The 20580-nt window shown below is 56.5% G+C and overlaps 1 protein-coding gene across 2 annotated transcripts in view; it reads right to left on the minus strand.

The window, feature by feature from the left end:
- PTPRE (protein tyrosine phosphatase receptor type E) overlaps window positions 1-18040 on the minus strand; it is a 101292-nt gene extending 83252 nt beyond the window's left edge. The window contains exon 1 of one of the 2 annotated variants that reach the window (XM_081157674.1): window positions 17885-18040. Coding sequence is in view for 1 of the 2 variants with exons in the window: in XM_081157670.1 (XP_081013796.1) it covers window positions 17885-17940 (56 nt within the window). In the remaining variant the exon portion in view is untranslated. The remainder of the gene's footprint in view (window positions 1-17884) is intronic. The other variant, XM_081157670.1, reaches the window with a different exon arrangement.
- Between the last annotated feature and the right edge of the window lie 2540 nt (window positions 18041-20580).

Consider the following 20580-nt stretch of genomic DNA (forward strand, 5'->3'; position numbering starts at 1 on the left):
ACTTCTAAACGTGGAACAGGCTCATCCCCTAGAATATGTTGGTCCACATGTTCTCCTGCAATGAAGGATTCCTTCCACTTGGGTAAAGAGTCAAAGTCAGCCGAAGAATTTCCTAAATAAAAATAGAAGAAATGCCTTAGCTCTCATTGAAGAGGAGGGAGGCATATGGAATCCCGCCCACGCTTGAGGGTGGCGCTTTGAAATCCCATTTCGTGTCCTCAGAACAGAAAGAAATAACGACAGGAAGGCGGCACGTTCTGTCCGGGAAGCTACCACCTTGACGACGGCGTGTGGCAGCCCCTGGGCAAGGCAGGCCCCGCGCAAGACCGGCAAACGGGCCGTGGGTAAAGATGCCCTACAGCTGGTGTGTCTCCCGAGGGTTCTCAACCTTTTTGGTGACGTGGGTCCCATTGCCCATCTCGTGAAGTTTAGTCTCAGAATCATGCTTTTAATTGCATACAATAAAATATAATAGAACTAACAAACCGATTTTTAAAACGGGCAAAGAGATTGGAACAGACACTACCAAAGACGATAGACAGCTGGCAAACGAGCACACGAAAGCATGCTCAACCCCATCAGCCGTTAGGGAAACGCAAATGAAAACTGCAGCAAGATGCTACCAGTTACCTATAAAAATGGCAATAATTAGGAAAGGGGAAACGTGACCATATCAAATGTTGGGGACGACGCAGAGCAGCCGGGACGCTCGCAGGCTGCTGTGGGAAAGCAAAGGGTACACCCACCACGGAAAGTGGTTTGGGAGTGTCTCAGAAAGTTAAATATGCTTAACAAGTGATTACAATCCCATCCTACTTACTTATCCAAGTGAAATGAAAACCTAGACTCACACACACCTATGCATATTATAGCCATGTTATTAGTAAGTGCCCCAAACTGGAAACAACCCACATGCCCCCCAACTGGGGAGGGTTAAACACACTGTGGTACATCCATACGATGGAATACTACGCAGCAACGAAATGGGATGAACTGGTGATATATGCCACAACAAAAATGATTCTTAAATTCATATGCTAAGTGAAAGAAGACAGACCCAAAAGGCTTACATATTACATCAATCCATTTATATGACATTCCAGAAAAGGCAAAATTACAGGGTTGGAGAACAGATTAGCGGCAGCCAGGGGTTGACAGCCGGGTTGGAGGTCTGATTGAAAAGTCGCAGCATGAGAGAATTTTGCTTTGGGGAGGTGACAACACTTGTGTGTCTCGATTATGGTGGTGGAAACACAGCTCCCTGCCTTTGTGGAAATTCACGGAGCTGTACACCAAGCGTGAGTGAATTTTACTGTGAGTAAATTAAAAAATGAATTCTAAAAATATTTTTCTTTAAATTGTCCCCACGGTAAAAAAACTTTTAAGGCATGAGGGAGAAAGAACAATAAAGGAAGCCAATTACATGGAAATAAAGGTGCAAGTTGTTTTCTCACCTACATTTATAGACCCTCGGAATTCTAGCCACAAACTCCCAAGAGACCCCAGGTTAACAATCTGGACTCGACCAAAAAAGCTCGGGAACGTTACGGAGAAAAGAAGCCCTGTGTTCAAAACAATGTGAAACGTTAGTGCTCCCTGCACCTTCTCGGAACACCGGCTGCAGGCCACACACTCGCCACACCTGGCCGAGCACCTGGGGGACAGTGTCCCAGGGAGGCCTTTGGAAATCTCCTGATAGGTTAGCAGGTTCTTGAGGGCAGCGGCCATGACTTGCAGACCCCTGTGTTCCTAGCGCCTGGCCCAGGTGCAGGCTTGACAAACACCTGTGTCTGTTAAGTAAATAAAATGTCTATCCTCGCTGATTTCTTAAGAAAAATAATAATAAAATGAATTTTTAGAATAATAATAAAATAAAAGTAATAAAATCTATTTGCCTTACAACTCATACTTCCAAGTGATTTACTTGAACTACTTTATCGCATTAATATTAAGGATTTTTATAGCAATTTTAACATAGGAAAGGATTTGTAATTTTATTATTTGCACAGCACACGTCTCGGAAGAAATTAGCCTGAGAAATTACAGCTGACAGAGCCTAACTACAGAAGCCACCATGAATGCCAAGTCCCTCCAAATTTTATCTTACAATGCACATTAGACGTCTCTCCCCCCCAAATACAATGACCTGATGTTGTAAATTGAAATGTATACCGATCCAAGGTTTGAGTTTACTTTTAAGATTAAGTGGAACACGTGTAATTTCGAAATGATCTGAACCAGCAGGCAGGGCCCCTGGGTCTGCAATTAATGAGGTTTCGACAACTGCAAACAAACTCAACGCATACATTTATTCACAACCATCCCTGCAGTTAGCGGACATGCCACTTTCCATGGCGATACAGCCGATTGATATTTGTTTTCCAGCTGGAACACGGATTCACAGTGACCTTGACCTCTGACCCAGCTCTCGGAGCCTTGTTCCGAGATAAACTTGGGCTGGAAGAAGGACCCTGTGACACCAAACGCTGTGATTGTTCTTCTGATGTGACATCATCAGGGCCACTGTCATCTACCAAATACTGTGCTCCCCAAAACGCCATGGAGAGGGGAGACACGCATTCCCAGTCCATAGCCACAGGGGCGCGCTCGGACCCAGGACAGCACGCTCGCTGTTTACTGAGCCAGCCTCGGAGACGGAGGCGGGAGGAGGCGGGATCAGACGAGCGCGCTAATCTAACTCAGCTCGGGTCTGTCACACGCCAGAAGAAATGGCCCCGGGCACACAGAGAAAAACCATTAAAAAGGAAATGGATCGTCCCTGGAAAACTTCAGGAGCAGCCTGGATCCAATCAATACAAACCAGCGCTCACGTGAGCCTTTAAAACCAGTTAAGAAAGTGCCTTATCAGCATGACATTTCCCACTATTTCCTTCCTGCTCAGAAATCCCAAGCTCTGAGGGAACAAACAGGCCCGTCAATAAGAAACACGATTTACTGAAGGAGGGAGCGAGCCAGGAAGCAACTAGATAAACAAAACAGGAGCAGATCCCAGATAAACAAAACAGGAGCAGATCCCAGATAAACAAAACAGGAGCAGGCGGAGGGCGGCTTCCTGGTGAAACTGAGGGTTTCAGGTCCCGCAGACCCGGGCAGACGCGTGACCAACAGCACACGTGCATGTTGGAAGGGGGGTGACCCTTCCAAATAAAGCTTCCTTGAACTTTTGCTTTAACTATAAATCCGAAGGGTACCGCTAATGCAATGTACGAATCTTGAGTGAAAAAGCCATTCCGGTTATTGTATCTAGGAAATCAATATTTCTCTAATAGTTTTTGGAGAGTGCATCAATTTCCTTAGCCCCCAAATGACGATGCTCTGTGTTTTATACCTACACACAATATAAAATGTGGAAACACTGTTTAAAAGGGATAAGGCCATCGCTCTTCAAACGATAACAGCAATGTAATAAGAGTAAATACACTCAAATGCCCCAGGTAAATGGGAACTCTTCTCTCTCCAAAGTAAAATCAAATCAGAAGCACGATTCATGACCCCGTGGACTCAGCGTCACCGGTGCCACTCAAAAACGTCACTCACTGTGTTTCCTGTAGCCACACATTTTACTGAAAGGTGTGGCCACCGCAGGATCGTGGTCTGGAATGCAGGAGGCACGGAACGAGCGGCCTGGAGCTGCGGGCGGGTCCCTCCGAGCTCTCCCTTCCCCCTCATGCGGCCGAGGTCGGCCAAGGCCCCGGCTCTGGGGCTGCCTCCAGGTCCCCGATGCGCCACCTCCCTGACGGCGCGAGAGCCCACCCACGGCGAGGCCTGTCATGTCGTATACCTGCCTGTTATGGTTACTCTGTGGGTAAAAAGAGACGAGCTGTGACTGTGCCCGGCACATGGAGGCACCTGAATGGCAGCTGTTATTGGCCTGTCTCTCTGTCTCTCTGTCTCTCTGTCTCTCTCTCTGCCTCTTTCCATCTCTATTGGGTTAGGACACCGGCTTCCCGACTGCTCTCCCTGCCTGCTTCCGGTGCCTCACCTACCGCTTGTCCTCCCTCCCGTGGCCACCAGACTGTCTCGGACGCCCAGAAGCTGTCCCAGACGGTGCAGCAGAGAGGCCGGGTCCCCTGGACCTGCTCCCCACGCCCACCCGCCCGGGCTGCGCCCGCTGGTGGCCTCGGCTCTCCGCGCTGTTATCCAGGAAACACGAAAGCTGCTCCAGGAGATGGACCAGAGTATGTCTGCCTACTGTGAAAGCCACTTAGGGAGAAAAAACGACTGCTGACGGTGAACGTTCCAAATGTGACTTAGCAGGCGTAGCGACTCCAAATGTTCGCTCCTCCACTCATCCGACTGCTCCATGCGCCCAGATTAAAACAGCCTTGCAGGTAGGAACAAAATAAATACAAGCTCTTTAAAACTCTTAATAGCTGTACCTCCTTCCATAAGACAGTCAATTACGGTGGAAAAAGAAAAGAAACTGTTTGTTTGCAACAGGTGTCTGTCTATAAAGCTGCAACGTGTCCTCACCGAGAGCAAAAGAACACCTCACACTGGATACTTAGCCTTGAGAAAATGTAATATAGAGTCTTGAGCTTTAAAAATATTGGCTAAGAAGTGCTTATTTATTCCCTAAAATAATTAGTTGCTTCTCAAAGGAATTATCTACAGGTTTCTGAAGGTATTAAGCTTAGCCGGTGTATATCAGCCATGAGTCAGATTAACATAACCTTTCAGGAATATATTAATCCGCTGGTGCGGGGTATACGTGGAGCCAAAACTAACCTTGAGCTCAGGACAAACCAGGGAGAGTGAATGTCTGCAGCTGGGGGCTCCCCTCAGGGGCACCCCTACACGTACCGTGGGCGGTTCAGAGCTGCACCTTCCAGTGGGGACCCCACCTGCCGGCCCACCCTCCACGCACCTGCAAAGCCTGGCAGGGAGGCGACCCAGACTGCGAGGGTCCATCCTACCCAAGACCCTAACCTTCAGGGTGCGCTGTGGACCCACGGTATTTGGGAACTCCTGCCCGTGACCCTCCCACTCCTCTCCACGGAGCGCAGACTCTCTCTGCACAAAAACACGTCAGAGCTTCCTGCCACGTGTCCCTTTAATTTCAGACACACAGTTTCCCAGGGACACTGCCCGCCTCACGCCGTGGTTAATCTCATTCCTAGGCATCTTCACAAGGTATCGAAGCCCCCGCCCCCTCGCGCCTGGTACTTGTCATGGGCGTTTTCCGTCTCTTCGTGGACCCTGTGCCCCTGGAGCCAGACAACACGGCACAGCGTCCGCACAACTGCCCTCGGGCCTGTGCTGCTCGTTCAAGGGGCTGAGCTCCCACCGGCCGGAAACCCAGCGGCGGGAAGGGCGTGCGAACGGGTGGGCGCCCCTCTGAGGGTTACCCCAAGCCCCAGACACGTGCAGATCCTGCCGGGGGCTCTTAGAAGTGAAACATCTGCGGTTTGGACGCTGTGTTAGGAGAAAGAGCGTGACTCCAACTCTGGAATCTGGAAAGAATTTTTCTCAGAGCGGAACCCTCCGCGGAGCCCTTACAACAATTTTCAAACCAGAAGCAACAGACAATCGCTCCATTATCCGGATCCTCCCGGACTCCGCACTCACTCAGCCCTGGGCACTAGGGTCCCTGGGGCCTAAGTCAGGGTCTCCCCGAGGGGCCCCTGCGGCAGCAAGGTCCCGGGAAGGCTGTCCCCCGGGCCTCCTCTTGTGATGGGGACTCAACCATCCCTTAGAGACGAGGCAACAGAGGGGCGAAAACACTGGGCATTTCTTGGACCAGCTTTGCCATTACTCATCCCAGAAGAATGGCCTCCCAGGGCTCTGGCCGGGGCAGGAGCACAGGGTGGGGAAGCTGCCAGGCGCATAAGGCGGCCACTGGGGCCAGTGTCTGGGGTCCAGGCCCTCACTCAGCCAACAAGTGTCCCCACTGGAGGTGAATGGCCTGCAGGAGGGTGAGCTCAGTGGGGTCTGGGTCCTGGATAAAGGAGCCACACGGAGGATGCTGAGAGTGGGGAATGAGGGAGGGAGCGGTGGAGCTGGGAAGGGGCAGGAGGGGCGGGGGACAGGGCGAGAGGCTGGGAGAGGACCCCGCTGCCTTACCACCGGGCCCAGAGCCCCAGTCCCTCTGCATGTTACGGCCAGGAGCAGAGTGGCAGGTTTCCGTAGATACGAGACAGAGGGATCTCTAACCGAAGTCTTATGAGCAGTGGCTGTCGTTCAGAGGGGCAGGGCTCAGCCACAAACCCCAAGTGGAAATAAGGCCCCTAATGATGACCCCCTGCTCCCGGTCCACAAGGCAGGGGAGAGAGCGCAGGGCCTGGCACGCGAGGACGTCTCAGGCCACATGAGCCGCGCCGGGGGTACAGCCACGTGACATGAGGATGGCAATGGGCACACTGGGAGAGAGGCCCGCGGACCCAGGGAGGACTGCACAGGGCTGGGTCTGCGGGCCCTCTGAACCCAGGCGAGGGCCAGCGGTCTCCACGCTGCCTGGCCCTGGGGGCCCTGTGTGGCCAGCGGGCCTAAGGCTCTCACTATGGGCCTCCCTGGGGTCCGCGTGTCTTCCAGGCCTGGTGGCTGTCAGGCCTGAATTTTTAAAATGACATTAGGTCACAGAAAAGGGGTCACAGGTGTGCATCCTGTCTGGCTTAGTCCTGCCACCTGCACAGATGGAAGGTAGGGCCCCTGCGTGTGCCATGCAGGCGTTCACCTCGGCCCCTCCCGAGACCTGCACCCCAGACTCTGCCCCAAGTCCGACCATACTGGGCCATTTGCTTCTACCCACTCAGAACCGCTCTCCTCGCTTGGAGAAACTCCTGCTCCCCTACCGAGGTCTTCTGGGGGGCCCTCTTTTTCATACCACGTGGTTTGGAGGTTGCTACTGCCCCCCTTCCCTGGCTCCTGGCTGGACATGGTGCCTGAGCCTGGACCATCAGCGGCAAGGAGACTCGCTCCTGGGTCCATGGCTGCACCTGCCGGGAAAGGCTCCCTGGCAGGGGGGACGGGATGAGCAGCTGCTGGGGGAACCACAGGAAAGAGCCTGGCAGAGTGAAGGAGAAAGAAGGTGGGGCCTTGAGGGCAACACTGAACATCTGGATCCAGCTGTTCCTGAACCTGCCGTTACGTAAATCAATGGAGCCCCTAATGGCTCTGAATGAATTGAATCATGTTTCCATCTCTTACATCCCTAAGATCCCTGAGAACACGGAGCCGAACTCCTCCCAGGATGTGTGGTGACCTCACAACCTGCCAGAGACCACGGGAGCCAGTGGAAGCACAGGTGAGTTCTAGACTCAGGTACAGACTCTTCAGGGGACCTTCTCATAGATGGTGCCCTGGCTGCTGCAGCTACGTCAGTAACGGGGGCCGCTTCCCTCTGCCTGACCCTGGGGCAGCCCTCCTGCCAGCCCTGGTGATCGAGGACAGTGCAGTGGCCACATGGGGAGCTGCATCCCCCCAGCTCCCCAGAGGCATGTACTTGGCTGGGGCGGGGAGCACAGTGGACCCCAGACCGGACTCAGAGTAGAGGCATCAAGGGCTCAGCGCAGAAGGCAGGCCCCTCAGGCTGCTGCTCCTTCCTTCTAAGGCGGCTTAACCAACATCTCCTGGCATTTGGTGACGGGGTGGAGGCTCCGGTTACCAGATACCAATCACTTCACCAGTTTAATGCACATTTTTTTAAAAAAATATGTTTTTATTGATTTCAGAGAGAAGAAGAGAAAGGGAGAGAGAGAAACATCCATGTGAGAGAGAAACATCGATCAGTTGCCTCCTGCATGCACCCCAACGGGATCAAACCCGCAACCTGGGTATGTGCCCTGACCCCCCCCCCCCCCCACGTGCACAGGGTGACACTCGACTAACAGAGCCACACTGGCCAGGGCTCAATGCCCATTCTTATCATCATGAATTCAGTCCATGCCATTCACACCGTCACATTCCCACCGGTCACTGCAGCCATCAGCTCAGGGCAGTCACCCTGGGACGCGAGGCCGCCTCTCCGCCAGCTGGGGCTAGAAACGGACACAGCACGCCCAGCCTGGCTGCTCCAGTTTCCAAGATGCCAACACGCTGAAGAAAGTGCAGTCTCTTTAAAACACTTATAAATCACTGCTCTGCCGAAAAGAGAAAATCCACGGCGAAGTAAAATAAGCAGATCGCTGCCAACGATTTCTGCAGGCACTGCCTGTCCGGGTCCGCTCGGGAGACGCATTTTTGCCTAACAAACAACAAATCACTTGCTAACGACAGCCGCCCCACACAGGCACACGCGGGCCGCGGCCTTCCGAAATGCCTCCTGGACGCAGTCTGCAGCGCAGAAAGCGCACTACGAGGACAGGGACAAGGCCCGCGTGTCCGAGGCCGAGCAAACGAGGGACGCTCGGCAGGGAGGTGTCCCGTCTCCCCTCCAGGCCCTGCTCCAGCTGGAATGCATGCATCTAACTGCACGGAAAAGCCTGGCACTCCTCATGGAGGCGGACGGGTCCTCCCGCAAAACACGAGCAGCGTGCGGGACAGGGGGGCGAGGACAGTGGGTCAGTCCACCCAGGGCAGCAAGGACATGAAGAGGCTCGGCCAGGCCGGGCCAGCGGTCCGGGGGCAGGCAGTGTGACCCTGGGCGCGTCTCTGGCTCCTGGGGTACAGCTGGCAACACACTCGATTCTAAATGGGGGATCAAATTATTTGCCCAACTTCTGAGAGAGATAACATCTGAAGTGAAAAGGTAGAATTTGGCTTTGGTTCCAGGCAAACAGAAGGACCTGCACAGAAAGTACACGTCTCGTATCGTAAACCACGAGGAGGTTCCTGGGAAAACTGGGAATAAGTACATGCGTTTTCTTCTCCGTCTGATGGTAAGAAATGTCAGGGTGGCTCTCTGGTGGGCAGCGAGTTCAGTTTCCTGAGCACAGAAATGCAGCTGAATCGAGCCAAGTCTTTCCGGGCTCTCCTCTGCCCAGAGAGGTGCCCGGGGCAGGCTGGTTTTGTACCCTGAAGCGAGAAATGAATTTTTAACGCCATGCCCTCGGGGATGCTGTCGTCGGTAGCTCATTGCTGACCACCTTGACGGGGTCCCCCGTAAAACTCCCCTCCCCCATGAAGAAGAACTTGCGCTCCCCAGGCGGCCAGTTCTCTGCACCTGGAGGAGGGGCTCCCCGTGGTGCTCCCCAAGAAACCTGCAAAGGCCTCAGGTCAGCGGCTCTGCCCCGGGGCGGCCTCCCTCCTGTGCTGTGTCTCTGTGTGTCATTCCTCCCGGGCTGCCCGAGGGACAACGGCGAAAATGCCGAGCAGGCGGGGCTGGCCGACCACATCAGGCACCCCCGGGACTTGGTTTGCATCAGTGGCCTCGGCTCTTTCAGCCTCGCCCTCAAGGTGCTTTCTCTGCTCCTTCAGTAACTCCCACGTGGGTTTTCTCCATGTCAAAAGGGAAGGGAAACTGTGGTGCTAGAAGCCCGACTGAGGTCTTTAAGACAAGCATGGTGGGTGCCAGGGAGGGAGCAGGATCCTGCCCCGTGTGCACCTGTCACAGGCCAGCGGTGACCACGGGGAGCTTTGTGAGCCCACTCCCACTGCACTCCCTATGGGTGGCTTCTCAGGTGACAATAACCATCATTAAAGGACTTACTCCACATTATCTTATGAGGAATACTGTCCAGTTCCCAAGCATACATGTGGTAAACAAATTTTGATAGAAAGATGCGCTGTTAGCACAGTGAGGGATAAACACTGTCACCCCCGTTTCACGATGGAAAACCCTCTTCACGGCTCGCTGGACAGAACCCCCAGCAGAATCAACTGCCTGCATGGGACAGCTTCGCTTGGCTCCCCCTAATGCACCTCAAAGTCGGCCCCAAACCGGGGCTCACGGGCATCCCTTAAGTCTGCACCTGGTCCAGGTGCGTGGGGTCTCCCTCGCTGAAAACTGCGGGCCTTGGTCAGATAAGACTCCCTTGAAACTATTAAAAAACAAAACAAAAGAAACCTATGCACGCAGGCATTTTCTACAGAATGACTCCAGAGCCTTCCTTAGGGTCTCCAAGGGGACCCATGGTCTCAAACAGGCCAAGAACGGCGGGTCCATCAGACAGAACGTAGCCTCTTACACGTGTTTAGAGAACACTTTCCATCTCTCTGGTCCCCTCCTCTCCATCCCTGGGCTCCAGCTCCACTCAGACACCTGCTGTTCCCCAGACGGGTCACGCTACTCATCCCTGCTGAGCAAGCACATGGAAGCCCTGCCTGGAATGTCCCAGTCCCATTGGCTGCCAAGAAAACATCCTGGAGAACCAGGCCTTCTCTATTGGGGAGGCCCTCCCAGGTCCCCGCAGGAGCCCCTCCCGGCAGCTCTGCCCCCCCTCTGCATCCAGCATTACCTTTAACACTCCCTGGAAGTGACGAGCTCCGGCCCCCTGTCGACGTGGGGCATCCGAAGGACAGCGCCGTGATTTTTTTTGGTAACTTCAGTACTAAACACAGTGCACGTCCGCCTGAGGTACTCGATAAATGTACAGCATCTCCATTTCCTTCCAAATGATCGTCCAGGCTCTTTTAAATACTACCCACATGGACGAAATCCTTTGAAAGAATATTGTTGGCGAGCCGCAGATAGGCCTGACTTGGCACCGCACCACGCAAAATCATTAGATTTCAGGCTCCTGCATTTTTATATGACATGGGGCCAAAATCGGGACCTTGCTGGAAGGAATGTAAATGGGCAGACTGATGACATCTCTGATATGGCTGAACTTCAGCTGATGTTCACAACCCTGGCAGAAAGTAATCTATTGAATTACTGACACACTTAATAAAGCGCCGCTGCGAGCTGAAGAAGACGGATGCTGAGTCAACCGCGCTCCAGGATTCAGGACGGGGCTACGGCTGCGAAGTATTTTTATGTCTAGCGCTTAAACATTCAGCTGTGGATGAAACCAAGGCCACTTGGAGAGCCAGAAAAAGCAGATGCCGGAAAATCGTGTTGATTACCAGCAATAATTTCACTAGTTGAGATGACCCGAAATAATGTAGCTGCAGGGGAAAGTGTCTTTTTGACCAGCAAACTTTAGTGAGCAGTAAGGGCTGTAGAGGGTTCACTTTACAAATGCGAGATGCTCAAGTGTTTTGTCTTTGGAAGGGCATTCTCGTGTTTTCTAGTTATGAAGGCAGCCGCCCTCGGGCGACCTTCTGTGACCCAAAATTGAGTTACTGTAAATCACTGGATGCAACAAAAGGGCACACATATTCTGGCCCTTTGTTCATTCACGCTGACCTGCCCCCGTCCACACCCGGTCATCGTGAGAGAGCTTCCGCCTCAGAAACTCAGGGTGTCTGGTCTGAGCATCACTCCAAGGAGGCCCATGTCTCCCCTCTATGCTCTGGAACTGTCCCAGGCCACACCCTGGCCCTAACCTCTCGCCCAGAGGAGGCCCAGGGGCCAGAAGCCCCATCCTGGGTAGAAAGGGAGTTTGGAGGTGACGAAGGCCACCTGGAACTTTAAGCAAACTTCCCGGTCATCCTCGGGAGGGCCCGGCGGAGGGGCAGGGGCTTTGGGAGCTCTCCCGCTCTCCATCCCGGAGAGGCCTTCGGGGAGGGCCCTGCGTTTACAACAAGCTCAGCGCCAGGCTCCCCGCCCTCGGCGTCTCCTCCTGCCCACACCCTCGGGCGAGGCGCGCAGGCCAGCGTGCCCGTGGCTGCCGCGGCTGCAGGCTCCGGGCGCAGCCCTTTCTTGTTCCTGAAAAAATCCTTTTTGGTGATAAACACCTGGTCGATATTATTTTCAGCAGGCTGAGGCCTCCTCGGGCGACAGACCTTGGGAGATGAAGTCTCAGCATCCAAGGGTCTCGGGGGTCTTTCTCTCTCTGTGTTTCTCTCTGACTTTCTGTTTGTCTCTCCCTCTCTGTCCCCGTCTGTCTCTGCGTTTCTCCGTCTATCTTTCTGCCTGTCGTCTGTCTGTCTCTGTGGGGGTGTCCCCTCCCCCTATTCTCTTCTGTACGCAGATCAGTGGGAAACCGGGCTGAAGACAGCAAAGACCTGGAGAGGAGCATGAACATCTGCAGGAGGAACCCTGGGCCGAAAACCAACCTCTTATCTCACTTCACTGGCAGGTCCTTCTGGAATCTAGAAAAGGGGCGGAGCATTCTCCAGAGATTTACTTGGTCTCCTGGGGGGCTGTAGGCCCTCCCCGTCTAAACACCTGTTCTGTCTTATCTCAACCCCCCCCCCCCCCCGGCCTTTCTGCGAAGGTGAGCCCTGAAACCCGTGGTTCTGTCTAGAACGGCTGAGAGATGACCAGTCCCGGGAACAACTGTGATGAGAAAGCTGACCACGGGCGTCCCCAAAGCCCCTCTGAGCCCTGCTTCCCCTTTGCCTCCCGTACCCTTCACCCCCGGGCGTCCAGCAGCAGGTTAAACGTCAGCGCCCCCCGAAGACAGCCCCTCGCAGAAGGGTTTGCATCTGTGCTATATTTCAAAACAAAATAAAAGCCTCAGATCCAGACAAGCAGACTGCTGGGGGAGGCCCCAGGCTGTGACTTCAGATTGTGCAAGTGCAGGTCCACCTTTGAGGTGGCCTTTTTGAACTGGAGAAGAGAGGGAGCCCCGAGCGCCCCAAGCTTAACGAGGAACCTGCCGGGACAGGAGCTTCCGCTCGCCCAGGCTCTGCTCCCGCGGGTGCGCCCAGCCCTCCAGGGACCTCGGGCACGTGGGCGAAGGAGTCGGGGCCGGGTCTGCAGAAAGGCCCACGAAAGTCCTGTTCCAGAGACAGCCCGGAAAGCGCCAGATTCTTTCGGAGCGAGAGGCAAAATAAAAAGGCTCAGGACAAAGGTCACTTGGAATGATACATTGTAATCAACTAGGGAAGAAAAATGTAACTAATGTGCTCCCTAGTACAAAAGCTGGTGATTGACGTCCAGCTGGACACATCCAAATAGACTGAGGGACATTAATAACCGAGACTGGGAATTCAGTGACTCCCAGTGAGGACAGAGCAAGTGCAGCAGGGGACCAAGCGACGCTCCGAGCCCTCGAGCCTCAGACTCGAACCCTGCTGCCCTCGGTTCCCGGTGAGAGCAGCACAGCGACCACCTGAGACGCACTAGGCCAGGACCTCTAGGCACCCCTTCAATCCACCCACCCGACCCCCCTTTGGGAAGCGTCACTGTTCCCATTAGAATGACAAGGGATCACACTTGGTTGTCTAATACACTATGTATTAATGGATTATATTAATTGGTCATTGTCAATTGTATCTGAAACGTTTAAAGCAGACATCCTTTAAAAATATTAATTTGGTCCCTGTTTCATTGGGACTCGATATAAAAGGATACGTGTGTTGTTTTCATGAGACATACTGGAAACATTTTTTATTCCACAGGCGTAGTCAACCCCTTTGAAGTATCTGTGGTTGAAAGAAAGACGGGAGGCCCACGTTTCTGGCTCTGAGCCGGCTGTTGTGGAGTTCAAAGGGGCTGGGAACCACATCAAAACTCCCCACGCTGCACCTGGACAGGGCGGGCCTGGGCGGATGACATGGGAACAGTGGGCAGACCCCGAGAAGGAAAGGAAGCTGGCCTGGCAACCCCAGAGGCAGGGATCTCCCCGCTGCACATGCCGGGGCCCCTCCCCTGCCGTGCACCTGGCCTGGCCTGGCCTGCGGGAGGGTCTGTGCAGCCCCCTGGAGGCCTCAGATCTGAAACCCCAGCCCTAGAATATCATCCACACTCTGGGCTTGGAGAAAAATTCAAGCGAAAAAACAAGAAGTTAACCCTCCAAAGTAGACTTATGGCAGGCATGTCTGTGGCCAATATCTAAAATTACCGGCATGCTAGAAGTACCCATGAGCCTGCCCTGGCCAGTGTTGCGTCAGCCCATGCACCAAAAGGTCGCTCTCAGGATCGATGCCCGGTCAAGGGCACATGCCTCGGTTGCGGGTTCAATTCCTGTTGGGGCGCGTGCAGGAGGCAACCAATCGATGTGTCTCTCTCACATTGATGTTTCTCTCTCCCTCTCCCTCCCTCCCTTCCCCTCTCTCTAAAAATCAATGGGAAAAAAATAGCCTTGGGTGAGGATTGACAAAAAAATAAAAAATAAAAGTACCCATAAGCCTATAATCTTCCTCAAGGTGATCCGGTCGGTACCCGGGGCAGAGAGAGAGGTGTGCCCATGGGATGAGCCCAGGACAAGAGCCCCAGCACTGCCTGGACAAGCCACAGAGAGGATGACAGCAGTCACCCACGGCAGCTGGCACGGCTCCGAGGTGACCTGGTGCCACACCTCTCTTTAGCGCTAACAAGAGAGAAGGTCTGAGGATTTGGGGGGGCAGTCGCAGCTTCATAGCTTTATGTTCTAGCCTAGAAGCCATCCCACTGACCCCGGGGTCACACGGCTGGCTGGAGCCCACACCGCCTCCTGGTGCCGGGTCTGGCTCATTTGGGTGTTTTCTGGCAGGAGGCCTGGCTTAATCCAGTCCATGAGCCCAAGTTCAAGTGCACGAACACTTGCATTTCTGCCTCATAAACCTCTCACTCTGGAGTCAACGGTGCGTGTCAAAGAATGGCTTTGTTCACGGGGCACAGGGAAGCGGTAGCCTTACGAGATTAAAATACTTAAGCATGACGAATTTGCATAATCATTCAAACTATTTCGCAAAAAAATAAAGTTCCCTAGCCTATCACACCAAATTGATTTGACCTAGGACTCTGAATGGCATGTAATAGGTATCCACCTATCCATATGGATTTTGACTTTGCTTATTTATTTGCTCAAACCTCGCTGGTTCTTAATGCACGCAACTCACAACCTTAGGCAATTCGGGGGCCTGATCCCCACGATTTACTGATCGTCAGGCATGGGCCTTGTACTTCATATGTACTAACTGCCACTCTCACAGCAGCCATGAGGTGTACAGACTATCATTCCCACTGCAGGGAAGGAAACACTGAGGCGTGGACTCTGAACAGCTAACCAAGGTCACACAGAGCCAGGATTTATGGGAATCTGTACCTGAACCCAGAGTCCACACCCTCGGAGACACATGAGCCATCCTAAGAGCACTAAGCACCAGGGTAGGGGAGTAACTATTTCAACAAGTCAACTGGGAGTCAAAATAGAGTCTGGCAAGTGCTCCAGGGCAGGCATTGAATGGAACTAAAGCAGGAAAGATTTTCTTAGGCAGAGGGGTCAGGAGGGCTTTGTGGAGAGCGAGGCATTTGAAATGGGCCTTGAGGTATGAGTAGGAGTCCCTAAGCTGGAGATAAAGGGGAAGGAGATTCAGAGCAGGGGGCTGAGCAGGCTCCACTTCTGAGGACCTAGCAGGGTGTCCTCAGGGTGCACCAAGCCGTTGGTTCCCTAGGAGATAGCAGCCAAAAGACCTGGAATGATCTTGGAACACAGAGTTTTTCCCAGTTACAATCACACACTAGAAGGCCAGTCTTTGTCCTAATGGATACATTTGTTCCTGTTTTGATATCAGAACCTCTGCAAGTATAACTCAAATGTTATAAATGAAAAAGACGCATTGAGGAGAGGAACGGGACACACAGCTTCCGCAGTGTCCCCTCACTGCTCCCTTCCCTTGGGAGGTCACTGGGGTCTCTCTGGTCCAACTCTGTCATTTTAGCAAATATGTTCAGCATCTCCAGAAGAACTGGTAATGTAAGCCTCAGACAGACCCATCTCATGTCTCCATGATCCAGTTCAATCTACATCAACAAAAATGTATGGCTGCCTCCCAACCACGCTGACATCCACTAAAAATACACCAGCCCGTCTCCTGCAGCAGATGCGCACCTAAAATGTTTCCCTCCCTCTCTCGTTCCTCTGTCCAATGACAGTCATCACGGGCCTACTGTCAGGTCCTTGGCTGGGTGCTGAGGATACAACATGTCCTTAGGGGAACTACGACCCCACATATCTTTTGTACAGCAGACTGGGCATGGACACAAGGACTCTAAAACCCGTGACCATCTTTGCCGTAAGATGGATAAAGAAAATATTGGGAAAATGTTGGGCTGAGTGGAGGGAGATGGCACATTTCACTTGGGGCGTGTTGAGTTGGGCACATTTGATATCCTGGGAGAAATGTCAGGGAGGGGGGCAGCTGGGCATGAGAACTGCAGAGGATGCCCCTCTAGAAATGCCCCTCTGACTTGGAAGGAGGAAATTTTGATTAAAGGGTGTGCCTTGGACTGCGATGAGGGTGGTGGAAACAGGGCCAAATGGAACAATGGAGGTGCCGTTTGGAGGAGACGTGTATTTTGACCAACTGAAATTCACATTTCGGCTCCAGTCCTAACCAACTGCCAACCACTGTTGATTCCTCACATATCCACCTCACATATCCACCCCCCCCCATGAGCCCCATCCCCACCCCCACCTCCCTGCAGCCCCTCCCAGGGGTTGATGGGCTTACACATGGATCCCTGGAGGGAGGCTTCCATGGAGGCACAGACCCAGGGAACCCATCTCCCTCGGCCAGCTGTCCCTCCACAGAAGTGAGAAGCGGCCTCCGTGGGTACGGTTTTAAACCTAAAAACACCCAGGTCCATCCAGCAACCTGGCCTTCTCAGGCAAACCCAGTTCCTAGCCCCCATGGATGCATGGGCAGTGTGGGGTATTGACCTGTAGGCGTCACTGACCTCTGCTCCCGAGGTCACGGTCAGAGGCAGTGCCACACCTGGGGGAGCTGGGTGCCACTGCAGGCCCTTCCCGCTGGGAGCACAGCCCTACCTCTGGGGCCTGCAGCTCACCACAGGGCCTTTTGCTCCCTGAAGGTTTAGAGCCTGTGCTCAGGGGCCCGAGCACCCATCTCTGCCCCTGCCAGCCTGGGCCACCCACGTGCACCCACTTTTATGCCCTCCTTTGGCTTTAGTGCGCTGCTTTTGAAAGCCTCCCCCCCCCCCCCCAACACACAGTTTAAAGGGGATGGTCTTTATTTTGCAGAGTGGAAGTTCGCCCACCTCTGGGACACAAAACCCTCCAGGCTCCCTGGGTCAAGGAGCAGCTGAGGTCAAGGGCAGACTGGACATGCACACAAGGACTCTAAAACCCGTGACCATCTCTGCTGGTTCTCAACCGTGTTCGGGAGCTCGGACAGAGAGCCTCACCCGGGGAAGGCAGGGCCATCGCCGGCAGGTGTAACTGCCCAACCTTTCTAGAAAGGTTGCCAGGCCAGGATGGAATTTAGGTCAGTCCAGCAGGTCACGCAGGGCTTGGCTCTGCCGCTCCATCCTGTGGCTGACCTCAGGCTTCCCCAGATGGTCCCAAGGAGCCTGCAGGCTTGGCACCGCACTGACTTTTCAGCCACAGGTCACCCCACCGACACTGCGGATCCTGGCCGCCTGCCCGAGCCAGCCGGGGTCTGCCCCGCCCTGAGCCCCCAGCTGCACCCGACTGGGCTCCGCGCGCCCCCGGAAGGGACCAGCCCGGGACCACCGGCCCGCAGCATCCCAGCGGCAGCGCCCGCCCCTCCGGAGTTGGCGCAACTCCGAGCCACTTTCTCCAAAGGCTCCTGTCTCCATCTCGGCGAGCGCACGGCCCCCGGCGCGCCCGCGGGCACCCCCTCTCGGTCCCCCGCTCCCACGCGCGTCCCCGTCGCCGTTCCCTTGGCGCTGTTGCCACCGGCAGACACACGCTGGTCCCTTCACCCAGAGCGAGCGCGAGAGGCGAAGACGCGTCGCCAAGTTGGGCTGGGGGTTCGGGGGCCGATGCGCGGGGTCGCGCGGTGCCCAGCCGCTGGCACCCGGGCGCCGCGGGCCGGCAGGGACCCGGCTCGGGATCGGGCCCCCGGCGCGGCCCCTCCCTCCCTCCCGCGGTGGCGGCCGAGGCGGCGTCCCCGGCCTGTTCCGGCCGCCCGGGCGCACGGCCACCGGCGGGAGCCCCCGCCCGCCCCGCATTCGGCGCGCGCTCACCTCCAGAGGGCCGGTCCCTGGGCGCCGCCGATCCGGGCGCCGTGGCGACTCCGCATCTCCCGGTGCTCGCCCGCCGCCCTCCGGGGCGCCCCTCTGGCCCCGCCGGGCGGGCAGGGGGGTCGTGAGGACGCGTGGAGGCCTGGGGTCCGGGGCGCCGCCCGCGCCGCCTCCTGCGCCCGCGCCCGCGCCGCCTGCGCCCGCAGCCGAGCAGGAAATCTGTCCGGCCGCGTCCCGCCGCCTCCTCCGCTACGGCGCGGGCTCCGCCGGAGCTCGGGCTCCGCGCGGGGGCGGGGCGGGGCGGGGGCGCGGCGCTGCGAGGAGCGGGGGCGACGCCTGCCGTCCGGCGCGGGGAGCGCACCCGGCTCCCGCCCACCTGGCCGCGCCCCGCCCGTCGGGTTGGCCCGAGCGAGGCGCCCGGCGCTCGGGAGGCGCCTTTACGCAGGCTGGTGGCGCATCAGGGGGCCCTGGCCAGGCCCCGCTGCCGGGCCGGGTGCGCACGGAGGGAGCCAGGACATGACGGGCCCTCCCGCCAGCGGGCAGGCCCTTCCCGCCCGGCCCTGGCCCTGGGCGCCGGGAGCCGCGTGGCTGGAGGCCGCGCAGCCAGCGCAGGGCGCCCGGTTCCACTGCTGCTTCGGAGGCGCGAGAGCCGGGGACTCTCCTGCGCCCCTGTCCCTTCGCCCCATCAGGGTCCTCGCTTGTGGGCTGCAAGGGCCTCCTGTCATTACCTCTGCAGGTCAAACATACCTGCTGCGCCCTGGGGCTGCTGTCCAGGCGGCCTCCTGCGGCCGCTTCGGAAGGCCTTAGGGTCAGGGAACCTCCTTGGCGAGGTGCCCCCCGGGGTCGGTCCAGGGCCTGGCGCCCCTGCGGAATTTTATCACGTCCCTGCTCTAGGGACCCCGCTCTTCAGGGCCTGTGATGGCAGCTAGGTTGTTACCACACCTCGAATCAATAGCCAGCAGACAACTCCGGGGGCACTTGGGGACAGAGCTGCACACCCCAAAGACTGAGGAGCGGTGGGCACCCACTGGCTGAGACCACCACAGGTGACCTGTCCAGGGTGCAATGTCCCTTCCGCAGGGTGAAAGAGGCGTGGAACCCGTGGAGACCTTGAAGTCAACTTCCTTCTGGCCCGACCGTGTGGGGTCCCTGGGGGGTCTTGTCTGGCGCCAGGGCCTTAAACACCATCCATATGCAGGGGACTCAAAAGAGCAAAGCTCCTCGGGCTCCTCTCCAAGCCCTGGCCCTGCTGGCGGCCCCACCACCTCAGACCCAGCTCCTGCTCTTACTCAGGCCCTCCGCAGACACCCCCTGACCTCACCCCTGCCTCTGCCCACCCCCAAGTTCACGGCTGTCTCGCTCCCAAATGCCTCTTGAGCGTGTCCCCACCTCTCCTCTGCGCCGCCTTCATCTATCTGACCGAGGGCAATTGCCCCCCAACGTCAGACTCGCTCTTTCCCAAACAGTCCCTTCTTCACACACCGTCCGCGGGACCCTCACAAACGACACCAGGTCGTGCCAGTCCCCTGCCAAGAGCCTTCATTCAGAACAGAACCCACACTCCTGGGAGGCTCTGCCCGGCCTCTCGCGCCAGTTCAGGGTGCTCCAGCCCTCAGCGCCTTCTCCCCGTGTCAGAGACAAACATGCCCCAGTGGGGTGGGGCGGGGGAGGGGGCCTTCCCCTCTGTCCTGCCCCACCTCCCTACACCCCGCTGGAGGGTGTCCCCACACCGCTCCCTCTGCTACTCTCTCAAGGTGTGTTCACCCGTTTAGCGTCATTCCGCCCCCTTTCGCCCCCTTTCCTGCCCCTCGCCCGGGGCTATGGGCTCCCAGACTCCATCCAGAGCTCCGGGCACAGCTCCCGTGGCCAGGACGAGCCCGTGAACGCACGTGGGCTGACAGATGAGAGGAGGGGTCCCGGTCGGCAGCACCAGGCAGGGCAGGTGGTTCCCTCCTGAGTGTGCCCCGAGGCTCGCCCGGGGGGGGGGAACCGGGGAGCCCGGTGCTGTCGTCACCCAGCTCCGGATTTCCCTGGGGTGACGGCCTGCAGAGCCCGGCTTCCCCGCGAGGGCCATCGTTTCAAAGCTCCGACGAGCACGGTTCTGCTTGTTGTGGCCGCAGGGCTGCGGAGGCAGAGATGGGCGCAGGAGAGCGAGCGAGCCGCCTGCGTGAGACATCTGCTGCCGGAAAGCCAACAGCCCTGGGAACATGACGCGGGGCAGATGGCTCTCCCCTCCCCGTAACATCTTCTCTGTGGGACCCCGCAGATGCTTCCAGGAACGGAGCAAGGCCCCTCCACTTTTTCTGAAGTCTAAAGACGCTGACCATAGTCACACAGACGCTGAGGAGTGTGACCATTTGGGGCCCTCCATTCCTCCTAAACAGCATCCAGCCTCTCAGGCTCAAGGCCCCTGCGACATCAGGCTCAATTTCCCTTTCCTGGGCTCCGAGGACCCCCCCCCCGAGCCTCTTGCCACCCCGCACACCTAGGGACGAGTCCTCATGGTGCAGGACCCTGGGACTCGGCCTCGGTCAGCCCACAGCCTCCTCTTCGCCCCTCGAGCACCCGTCTAAGCCCCGCAGCCTCGCTGCCGCCACCCTCCCCTCCCGGCCACCACCCGCCAGCCTGGCAGCTCCTTCCCCTAGACGCGGCCGTGGGGCGCGGTTTCCCCGGACTGAACATTCACTGGAGACCTCCGG

Source organism: Miniopterus schreibersii, assembly GCF_964146895.1.
Source record: "Miniopterus schreibersii genome assembly, chromosome: 14".
NCBI classification, from domain to species: domain Eukaryota; kingdom Metazoa; phylum Chordata; class Mammalia; order Chiroptera; family Miniopteridae; genus Miniopterus; species Miniopterus schreibersii.